At 38.5% G+C, this 12306-nt stretch overlaps 1 protein-coding gene across 1 annotated transcript in view; it reads right to left on the bottom strand.

Moving 5' to 3' along the window:
• LOC149289263 (UDP-glucuronic acid decarboxylase 1) overlaps positions 1-12306 on the bottom strand; it is a 36971-nt gene that overhangs the window by 5624 nt on the left and 19041 nt on the right. The window contains exons 6-12 of the mRNA XM_089490852.1: positions 11764-11944; positions 7638-7742; positions 7051-7110; positions 6842-6963; positions 3225-3344; positions 1037-1080; positions 289-349 (exon numbers count right to left, since the gene is read on the bottom strand). Of these exons, the coding sequence (XP_089346978.1) occupies positions 289-349; positions 1037-1080; positions 3225-3344; positions 6842-6963; positions 7051-7110; positions 7638-7742; positions 11764-11944 (693 nt within the window). The remainder of the gene's footprint in view (positions 1-288; positions 350-1036; positions 1081-3224; positions 3345-6841; positions 6964-7050; positions 7111-7637; positions 7743-11763; positions 11945-12306) is intronic.

Genomic DNA, 12306 nt, shown 5'->3' on the forward strand with positions numbered 1-12306 from the left:
ATGTAAAGCCAGAAACAATGTTTCTTTTGAACATCACACTTCAAGCACACTTAGCCATAACCACTCTGCCACAGCAGATGGGAGGGATGTGCTGATGTACAATTAGAATATGGGGTCCAATAATATGATTTGTTTGAACAATTATTATAGCAAGTAGTCTACAGTATCACATAAGAGAAACAAAAGGTTAAGGGGAGGCTCAAACAAGCTTACAAACTATATGTTTATTAAAGTAACCCTTTCTAAACAAAAACACACGAATAAGGAAAACAATCAAAATAAACTTACCAAGTTCACAGGGCTGCTTACATTACTGTTCATTAACGCCACAAGTCCATTTACCAAGTCACTGTAAAATAAAACATTCAGGACTCCAGTGTGAGGAGATAAAAATTTCATAAAGTGCATGGTCACCTTATGAATAAATTATAAACCCCCATTACCCAAATTATACATACATATATATGTGTGTGTGTGTGTGTGTGTGTGTATATATATACATTATATATATATATATATATATATATATATATATATATATATATATCACACACACATACATGCTATATATATATGATTTAGTTCACATTGTAGACAGCACTTCCCAAAATAAGCCACTAGAGGGCAACACAATCACTACTTTTGCAGGATACTTTGACATCCCTGTTTTCAAGTGATACTTGAAAATTCAGACTATAGGTATTAGCTAATGAATTCCCTGCTGGAGTGACACAAGGATTATAATGTAGTAAATTTAAAAGCTCAAACCCAAAAACTTTGTCAGCCCAAATTGGAGGATCCCAAAATAAAACTATATATGTACAAGGACAAATATTGAGATTTTACATTTTTTTTTATCAATCTTTAACAAACCGAGTTTTGAGATAATTTCTCTGAAGTGATTAAACATATCAACATGTCATTCACATCTGAGAATGTAATGTAATTACAAGAAGAGATCACCTAACGGTGCATGCAGAAATTATATACGCAAGAGGAATAGAGGAGAAAAAGCAAAAACATAAATACAACCTACCTAACATATTGGAAAGCCCTGGTTTGTGAGCCTGAACCATATACCTGCAAAAGAATTTGAAATTAGAGAAATAAATCCACAGTTTGGAGAACTTAGAAAGTAATGTAGTGATGTACATATCTACATGACCACACATAATCACATCTGTTAGGACATATTCTTTTGAAGTTTTTGAAAGGCCACACAAAAGGTTGGACTTAACTGACCCAAGTCAGACAATGAGAAAACATACACCTGTCAGTGACAGGGTGGACATGGCTGGCATTTGTGAGGAACAAGCCCAGGAACAAAAAGCCCAGTAATTAATCAGCTCTAGCACACTACCCAGTCCAGTCAAAAGTACATTCGCCATAAGGTCTGTGTGGTAATCCCATGTAAAAGTATAAAAAGGGTCAGCAAATGCTGCCTAGAGACATCGTTTCTTCGGACACTCTGGTGGCTACATGTGAAACTGTAAGAAAAAATGTTCTGGTGCCCTAGGTTTGTACAGCTTCAGTTCTCAAGGTCAGCAAACAGGCTATTTTTTGGTTTTTACAGCTTGAGCACAGGCAACTCAATTAAAGTAAAACTATGAGACACCTGGAGTTCTACAATCAAACGCACTGAATTAAATGTGTGTGTGTGGGGTTGTCAAAAGCTTCAACCACTTAAGTGTCCTCTTTGTCCTGCCATAAGGGAATACAGTGCCCATGAAAAGGTGTACATGGTCTGCAACAATGCTTAGGTAGGTGGTACATGTCAAGGTAACATCCACATGAATGGAAGGACCCAAGGTTTCCCAGCAGAAGAGCATCACACTGCATCCACCGTCTTGCCTTCTTCCCATGCCATGTGTTCTCCAGGTAAGCAATGCACACAGACCACCCACTTGATGTGAAAGAAAATGTGATCCATCAGCTCAGGCCACCTTCTTCCATTGCTCTGTGGTCCAGTTCTTACCCTCACGTGCCCATTGTAGTTGCTTTCGGCAATAGACAGGGGTCACCGTGGGCACCCTGACTGGTCCGAGGCTACGCAGCCCCATACATAAACTGCAATGCACTGTGTGTTCTGACACCTTTCTATCAGAACCAGCATTAACTTTTTCAGCAATTTGAGCTACAGTAGCTCATCTGTTGGATTTGATTACACGGGCCAGCCATTGCCCCCCATGTGCATCAGCAAGCCTTGGCTGTCCATGACCACTGCAGACCAGGAACATCCCACAAGAGCTGCGGTTTTTGAGATGCTCTGACCCATCTAGCTATCGCAATTTGACCCTTGTCAAAGTCACTCAGATCCTGAGGCTTTGAAGCTTTCTTAGCTATGTAATTACTTATAGATGACATCTGGAAGCTGCTTTAAAAAGCATATTGGCTTGCTGTCCGTTGAATGCAGGAGTGTGAATAGCGTACGAGCTAGGGAACAGGCACAGAAGAAAAACGGAGGTTGTGCAGTTTTAAAAATATAAAACATAAGGGGGTTTAAACTATATTAGATAAAGCATAAAGGATGGGGGGAGGCTGCAAGGATGAGATGTATTCCCAAAATAGACATTGGTGGTTGAGGACAAAAAACAATTCATATGACAAAAACATTACTATTATTAAATGAGCACCCCAAAGAGTATCAGACGCAAAACATACACTGCATAATGCATAGTTCAGTTTTATTGAAATTTTATCTCAACCCATTAATTATGCAAATTCCACAGAGATCTGTTTGCAATGTTAAATTACCCATAATGGGCAAGATGCCTTTGTAAGAAGGATTGCATGCACTAGGGAGAAGTCTGCACTTTTGAGACATCTTCACCAGATTAAATGATAAATTATATTAAATCCATCCATGACTACCATCATCAGCTCATAACACCAGAATAGTGAACATTCAAATACTCATGTGTAGACCGATGGAGCTATGGATTATCATATGGATTACCGTATTTCCCCATGTATAAAAACGCACCTTTTTTTTTTTTTTTTAAGAAAAATGTGGGGTAGGTAATTGGTGGGCAACAATGTTGTTCCACATTGCTCTTAGTGTCCCATCATCTAAATGATATAATATTGCAAGATACTGCCTCAGATGTTTTCACTGCTTTACTGCAGATCTTAGAGGAAGGACTATTTATAACACATATAGCGCTAAGTGTTGGTGATACCAAAGATTTTTGTAAGCAGGTACCACTGAAATGTGTAATACTTACCGTTAGCGATTCTCCCTGTAGAGCTTGCAGAACAAAGTTACTAACAACTCTGCCATCATTCATGTGCATGCGTGGGCCAAAGGTGTTGAATATCCGAGCCACTCTAACCTCTACTCCTTCCTGTCAACAGAAAGAACGTAGGTCAGGTATACAAAAGAACACAGCAAAATGTTCTTTCCAAATGCCATACTTTCAAAGTTTAAATCGTATGAATTGCAAATGGTGCACTGGATTAATTTTATTTGCTCCTAGTCGACGTTTAACGACACCTTTTGCAACAAGCAGCGCTACCACTTTAGGATGAATACAGGAATAGGAGACACCTGTCTTCCCACAAATTCTTTCCTATGGTAGAAGATGATGGTTGTACTGAGAATTACATGCTTATATAAAAAGATTTTCCCTCTCCAGTGTTGTATGATATCACAAAGGAAACTTCAAAGAAATCTAGCGTTCCCTTTCTTTGATTATATACCATGGTAAAGGGCAGGATGCGAGGTCCCGTCCTTACCAAAAGTAGGGGGAGCCACAGGCCTATATAAGGAGGTTCCCTATGGATTTAATTATATTACAAAGGATTTTCCCCCTATGGGTTCACTTTTTTTTTTTTTTTTAAAGGAAATTTCAGAGAATTCTAAAATACTTTAGCTAGGGACATTGGAGGGCGAGTCTAAAAAGATATTCTGAAAGCAGATCAGTTAGTAACCACATGGAGCCCAACTGCGGGGATTTAAAAAGGAACAAGATTTTGCAAATGAGACAGAATACTATAATTCCTTGCTGTTCTGCGAAACACATATGCTGAGCTATACAAAAGGATATCAAGGCTTGCCAAGGAACTTATAGGAACACAGAATTTGATGGTAGATAAGAACCATCTAAAAAAAAATGTCCTGTTGTAAAGACTCAGATCTTATACAGTCTTTGGTCTCAATCTTAAATACAGGATAGCCTTATGCTAGGGTAGACTTCTGCTGGTAGGCTGTTCCACTTAGCTACCACCTTCTCAGTAAAGTAAAACTTCCTTACATAACATCTATGCCATAAGATCTTAGCACTTTCAAACACTAACTATGAACACGTCTGGTAGCCATGTAAGGTGGACAATTCTGCCAAAACCAAGAGTTATTGGATGAGCCACTACTGAATTAAGGAAATGTTTCCATGCTATAGTGTGGGATTCTTCAGTTAGCAATGTTATATAACAGCGTTTGTCCTTTTGGGTGTCTGACTGCTTCTCTGCCATGGCAAGCAAAACAAAAAAAAAACGTAAACAAAATAATAAAAATAGTTTGATACTCGGAAAAATTACGTATCCAAGTTCTCTTCACGGGGCAACCTTAACAATATACTCATCATATATAAAAATCTACTGACATACCAAATCTAAATACAAATGTATTATTACAAATTACCGAAAGATCATAAGGTATTTTTAAGATAATACATTGGCAGATTTTAGATACTTTTTGATCAGTGATAAAGCCATTCGATGCACATCACTATTTTTCCAATTTCTTATAGAATGCAGAATAGAAACATGAAACTGTATGAAGCATTTTCTGCTACCATGGCAACAAAACGTTAGCCCTATTTATATAATCTGACTGCAGGTTACAATTAAACAGTGCATGTAAAACGTGAGGTGACATTTGACACAGCCCCAGAAAATTATGCTTATGCAATTAGTACACAGGATGATTTATCTAATACTATAGTTAATATTAAAAGTATTAAATAGGTAACAACGGGTAAGACAGAAGATTAAAGATGATAGTAAGAGAGAAAGTCAGCAAAATACAACAATGCCGCAGGAATAAATACATATGTCAGCATTAAAATTTTGAATTTAATTTGACAGATGCTTTTTTGCTAAAGCTACCTGGTCTCAAAGTGCGATGGTGAAAAAAGTTGAATTAGCTTTTAAACCAAGATGAGACACAAAGAGGTATGCTACGCACGTCTGCATTATTTAAATCCAGATGCCAGAGGGGTTTGAAAAGCAAGCTAAGAAATAAATCTGTGTATTTCATACATTTATTCAGATGTAATTGCAAGAAGAAAAGGAAATGGGGTTAAGGCAGCAGGTATTACAGATAGCTGATATTTTAGATAGAAATATATAGCCAGGGGGTCAAAAAAAAAATCAAAAAAAAAAATCAATTAGTGAGGAGAAAAAACACAAAATTATGCAATGACCAAGAAGCTTTGACAAGAACATTATATACAATTCTGCCTTTTGTTAATATAATCACAGCAGCAGCAAATTGACCCACAGAAAAGTCATTAAACTGTGCTGCCAAATCACTATGTATGTGCTGAAACATAAGAGCATTTTTAAACGAGGAAACTAAAGAGCAAAATGCGAAGCAATAAATATATATAATTTAGTTGGACTAATCTGGCAAAAACAAAAAAAAAAATAAAAAAAATAAGCCACTTACACCCTATAGAGGAACTGACAACAAATTTTTACTATGAAATGCAAAAACTGTTGCTCTCCTAAAACAAGCTAAAGGGGTTCTGCCATGACCACCAACATATTTTCAGTTCTGTGGAACCTAACACCATGGAAATACTTTGAGAAATGTTTAGCTCTTTGGCATTCAGCACTTACACCTGTCATATCATCACGCTACCAGTAAGGCTGTGCGTCAGAATAAAGGTTAAGTAACAGGTGCTTATGGTGCCTGTTAAGTGGTAAGAGGAGGTATAATCAGTGTACAAGCGGCTGTTCATAAACACCTCGACTCACCCAGTCACCTAGGCCAAGGCTGCATCATTCCATTACTGATTATTCTTAGCATTCTGCTACAACGTAAAACAAAATGTCGCAATTGCCTTGGAACCAGCGTTACCAGTCTTAAAGTTGCAGCCTCTTTGTAAAATGTAACATCTTGTCCTGCTGTAGCTAATATAGTTTATTAGTAACATAAATATACAGTATTTCCCCATGTATAAGACGCACCTTCATTTTGGGGCCCGAAAATTACACTTCTATCATGCCCAGGTTCCAGGATGAGTGTGATGTTACCTGTGCTAGAATCTGGGTATGCCTGGGCATGAGAGGAGTGTTATTGGTGTTAGCAATCATGTATATTTAATATAGCAATCACACTGCTATCATGCACAAGCAGCCAACACATGCACATCACTTTCAGCCTCCATGTGCCCTGCCTCCCCCCACTTTCACATCCATGCTATCACACACACTCTCATTCATTCCCCCATTCATGGGGGAACACCCTTCCCACCCTTACCTGAACTGCAGATCTTCCGGTGCCGCTCGCAGACTTTGCTTCCCTCTCGTTGCTCGAACTATGAGTGAACTTCTCTTGACCTGCTCAGGAGAGCAGGAACGGAGCGGAGTCATGTGATGTGATGTACATTCACGTGACTCCACTGCATTCCTGTGTCTCCTCAACGGAACAAGAGACGCTGCTGAGCAACACAAAGGTAAGCAGGGGAAAAAAAACAATCTACAGCCACTGTATACACAGTAATACGGTAATATTGCCTCTAAAGTATGTATGCACAATGAATCAATAACTAAAAACACGATGAAACACTTCGCCTGCACTTGGACGTTCCAAGCGTTCACATACTGCACAACCAACCTGTTTCATGTAAGCATAGCACATGGTCTCGGCCACTCTCTTGCCCTCATCGTAGCAGGCCCTGGGACCAATGGGATTGACATGACCCCAGTAATCTTCGCTTTGAGGGTGTACTTCAGGATCTGTTTCAAAATATACAGGATAGTTGTGATAAAGCACATGGAACATAAATAATCTCATTGAAGGATCAAATAAAAATATGCCCTCACCTCCATATACTTCTGAGGTTGAAGCCAAGAGGAGTCTAGCACCAACACGTTTTGCTAAGCCTAATGGGATGAAAAAGCAAAATCAGAAGCTATGCGACAAAAACATTTAAAGTATATAATATGGTAAAGATTTTACAAAACCAGAAGCACTCGCAAAACACAAACATTACGATCGGGTGACTATGCTAAAACATGTATGAGACATTGTTAACAGTGAGCAGTCACCATACATAACTCTTCTCTGAATGGAATAAAGGTTCCTTACATCAGAAGAAATCTAATCCACACCCTGAGGTTCAGTTCTTCTTCTAAATCCTCCATTTTGCATGTCAGCATGTTCTTAAGGAAACGCCATCCATTGTGGCGCATTCCTGCAGTTACTCTCACATAGATCATAGATCAGCCTGTGAGTGGAGGAGCTAATCACCTCCATTTGGCAAACCAATATTTCATTTAGTGTGATGTTACAACCTTGATAAACCTTGGTCTTTAATTGGAGGACTATTTAACAGAGATAGCATGGGCAAACATTTACAACATGCATTGTAACTGGAGATAATCAATAGCATTTTATGGCATGGACTCACCCAACATGTTCAATGTCCCAATTGTGTTAGTCTTCAGGGTCTTGATGGGATTATACATATAATTTGGAGGAGAAGCAGGAGACGCCAAATGGTATATCTGGTCCACTTTATGAAAGCACGAGAAAAAAAAATGTTTCAATATTTGGTAACAAACAAAGAAGAATATGCTTTTTCTTTTTTTTCTATGTTCCACTATCCATTTTAAATTCTAACAGGCATTAGGTCACTGGAATATATCAAGCATTAAATATAGTTATGGTCAATATTATTGACACCCTTGAATATTTTGTACATCATGTACAATATCAGAAATAAGCGGAAATGTACCAGTTATATATTAGAATATTTTAACGGGATGTCCAAAGGTATTCAACAAAAGATGTCTATTCAACTGGTATATACTGATTTCACAGAAGAAAAACAACATATGTCCTGGACAGCATTAAAAGGCACCCTTCTCTAATACTTGGTTCTACAACCCTTGGCAACATGTCTATCTGCTGGCAGTTTGTTCTACACTTCAATTGCAATACGCTAAAGTTCTCGAAAGTAAGTTTACATGATCCCGCTTCCCAGTGGGACATATAAGCTCCTTCCAAAGGTTTTCAATTGGACTGAGATCAGGATTCATCAATGACAAGTCTAAAACAGTCCGTTGTTTTGTGCTTTTGAATGTGTGCTTTCAATCACTGTCCTGTTAGAGGACCCATTATCTTTGACCCATATCTATTTGATACTGGGTAGCACAATTTGTAAAATGTCTCGGTAATCCTGTGATTTCACTATTACTTTTTTAGATTTAAAAGGGTAGGTAGGTAGGTAGGGTGTTCTTTTCCTTATAAGCTTAATTTTGTCACCTATAACTATATTGCCTGTCTGCATTGAAAACAGACCCCACATAGAACATTTTCCCACTACTAGGCAGGTTTTGGCAAAGATCAGTTGTGTCTTCATATGTTTTGCTTTCAGCAGTGGTGTCCTCCTTGTCCTTCGCCCATAAAGCCCTTATTAGTTTAGTGTGTGGCATATGGTACAGTCTGAAACAATCACCGGAGATTGTTCCAGATCAGCCTTAAGATGCATGGCTGTGTTACCGTTTGTTTTTCCCCCTCAGTTCACACTAACCTTTGAAGGCTTTGATCATTTTTTGTCTTGCTACCATGTCCCAGGAGGTTCCAGACATTTCCATGAGCAGGAAAATTATTAACATTGAAAATCGTTAAAAGAGCCTAAGATCTTTGGAGATGGACCTGTGCTGTTTAGATTGCCTGCATCTGGTGATAATAGTACCGTATTTGCTCGATTATAAGACGACCCCCCATAAATCTGAATATTAATTTAGGAAAAAAAAGAAAAAGCCTGAATATAAGATGACCCTATAGGAAAAAAGTTTTACCAGTAAATGTTAATTCATGTAAACTATTACATTTTTTAATAAAAGCTATGATTGAGAAAAATATTTTTGTTTTTATTTCCTTGTATTTTCCAACCTGCCCCCCAGTTACGCACATCTGCCCCCCAGTTACGCACATCTGCCCCAGAAATGCCTTATACCCCCTATATGCCACTGTGCCCCATGATATGCCTTTTAACCCTATATGCCACTCTGCCTCCAGAAATGGCATATAGGGAGGTATAAGGCATTTCAGGAGGCAGAGTGGCGTTCAGGGGGTTAAAAGGCATTTCATAGAGCACTCTGCCTCCAGAAATGCCCTATGCCCCCATTTAACACTCCTCCCCCCCCCACACACACACTTACCGGGGCTTCCAATTTCCTGCTGTATACCGGGGCAGCAGTCTTCCTTCTGTCTCCCCCCAATTTAACACTACACTCCACCCCACCCCACACACTTACTGGTGCTTCCAATTTCCTGCTGTATACCGGGGCAGCGGGTTCACGTCCACGCGATCCGTGTAGACAACTTACGCGGAAGGAGGTGTGGCTAGCAGCGGGGGTTGTCTGCATCCATCGCTCAGACCTTCCCCGGCTGTCAGAGATCAGAGTTCCCCGCACCGGTGCGGCACGAGTGTTAAATGGGGGGGGGGGGAGAGACAGAAGGATCTAGGTCCCCTGAGGCTGCGGGGGATCTGGATCTTAGTCGTCTCATAGTCAGACCTATTTGAGGTCTGATTATAAGACGACCCCGATTAGAAGACGAGGGGTATTTTTCAGGGCATTTGCTCTGAAAAAAACCTCGTCTTATAATCGAGCAAATACGGTATTTATAAAGTTCTCAGACAGCTCTCATCTTCATCATTGTAGAGAGAAGAAAAAAACCCCCAAGAGAATAGATGTGATCTTTTTAAACCATACAGCCATCAGTAATTGGTTAATTCAAGCCACGTGAGCACTATTTATCACAGGCAAGTCTAATTTCATTCTAATGACATTCTAGTCATTTTTTTTTTATTTTTTTTTTACAAATTTATCTGAATTCTTAAAAATTGTGCCAATTATAATGCTGTGGTAAGGTTTCCATGTTTATACTTTTTCCTCCTGTTTCTTTTATTATTGTTATTGATGTATCCAGTGCTGTTCTGTATCAAATGTATGAGTGCATTAGACCTAAGCTGTTTCACCACACACTTTTTTTAATGATGTACAATATATTCAAAGGTGCCAATAATATTCACCATAACTGTACAGTGCTGTTTACAATAATGAAGGTTAGTGTTAAAGAAAATAATTTTATTTCATTCTGTAGACTGTAAGGCTGCTATTATATGCAGGCATTATTTATCACGCGATGACTTTCCCTGCTCAAACACAAACACTGGAGCACAAACATGGTAGATAGTCTGTTATTTATCAACTTGGCTTCTCACTTAATGTGACCTTGTAGCAATTTCAGAGCACCCAGCAGGAACCTTCAGTAAAACAGACATATCTAAGCTCAATAGAAACACCTATCTGAGCAGTTCTGTAACACAAACATTGATAAACATTTATGACAGTGTTGTGCAAGGGTGTCCCGTCATGAAGCTTGCAGGCCATTTTAACTTCCAAAGCCTTTTCATCAGGCCCTCTAAACCTGGTGGTGGCTTACTATCGATTAAGCAACATGGTACACCAACCTTGGCCACTCATTCACACGGCAAACTTGCCTTAATTAAACTGAATAAGTTGTATTACATTAGTCTAGTGAGATTCTACATACACCCACACAAACACACACACATTGGCAGGGAAACAGAAAAGGAAGAACATGAAGATGGAGGGAGGAGGCACATATATATATATATATATATATATATATATATATACACACATATAAAAAGGGAAGGTTAAACGAATTGTATAATAAAAAAAAAAACCGGTGTTGTATACGAATAAACATCTATACAAGTCAGTATTCTTTTATATTGCACTTTTGTATGAGACGTATTTAAGGCACTTATAAGGTATATGGAAAAATATAAAGCTGAACCTTGTAGTATGAATACAAAACTAATGCATTCCACATAAAAAAAATGGTCATTTAAAAAACAGATGTGTTGCGGAATGGTATTTTATAAGGCAATGGCTGGAAAAAAAAAATGATCCTCTTGTTTATCTTTATGTTTAATGGTTTCAAACCACATAGAATATGTGGTACCATAGACCTGACTGCAAGCCCCATGGAACGGCTTCCACTTGAGATAGCAAACACAGCTTTGCCTTTTAAATATACAATGCAGTTCGTGTCTAAAGCCCCTCAGGCTAAGCTGCTGTCTCCTGGGCAAGAAGAACTGGCCAGAACTAAGCAAAGGGAATATTTCAAACCTTTCAGATTATTTTATTTATTTTTTTGAAGACAACGGAGCTACTTGTTCTATGAATTGTAACTCAGGAGTAGGCATACTCCAGGAATGGCATATATTTATATATATACACACACATTTTAGAACTCTCTATTAAAACTTGCATCTCTCAAAGGGTATATAGCCACACTGGCAAATATACAGTTGAAGTCAATTATAATAATCTAAAAGAGTGCATATGAAAACCTGCATAGGCTATGCAATGAGATGTTGAGGAAATTGAGTTACAGACAGGACATATCAGACAGTAAGTTAATTCATTTTTAGATCTGGTTTCTTTTTCTCTTCCTTAGAATGAACAAAAGCGAAATTGTTGCAAACTTACCTTCAATATAAAGAGGCTCAACAACATCATGGTTAATAAGCTCAAAGTTCTCATGACCAATCCAGTGCTCCACATTTCTTTTCCGGCCAGTAAAGAAGTTGTCCACAACAGTGACTTCATGCCCGTCCATCATAAGTTTATCCGTAAGATGAGAGCCAACAAACCCGGCTCCTCCGGTTATCTGCATTAAGAAAGGCAACATGGGAAACTTTCGACAGAACACTACTTGTGTCACGATACCTTAAGGTCACATATGCATTTCCTTATTGTCTACAAGAGGAACTACTCCTTAAAAGGTCTCTGTAACACTTTTTAGGAAATGTCTAGAGAAATAATTTAATTATTTCTCAGCCCAGATAAAATTTAGCTTAAACCTATAGGTTGTATTTCCTTACCTGTATGTGGGGGAGGGGGATATGTGGGGAACCAGACAAAAACCCAATAATTGTTCCTCTATTACAAAGATTTATGGGGAATGCAGCACTGGGTGCATCACTATCCACATCCAAACTAATTTGTTGCCAAGACCTAAATGTAAACAAA

This window comes from Sceloporus occidentalis, unplaced genomic scaffold (genome assembly GCF_023333645.1).
Source record: "Sceloporus occidentalis isolate IW3139 unplaced genomic scaffold, rSceOcc1.0.p SCAF_47, whole genome shotgun sequence".
Lineage (NCBI taxonomy): Eukaryota > Metazoa > Chordata > Lepidosauria > Squamata > Phrynosomatidae > Sceloporus > Sceloporus occidentalis.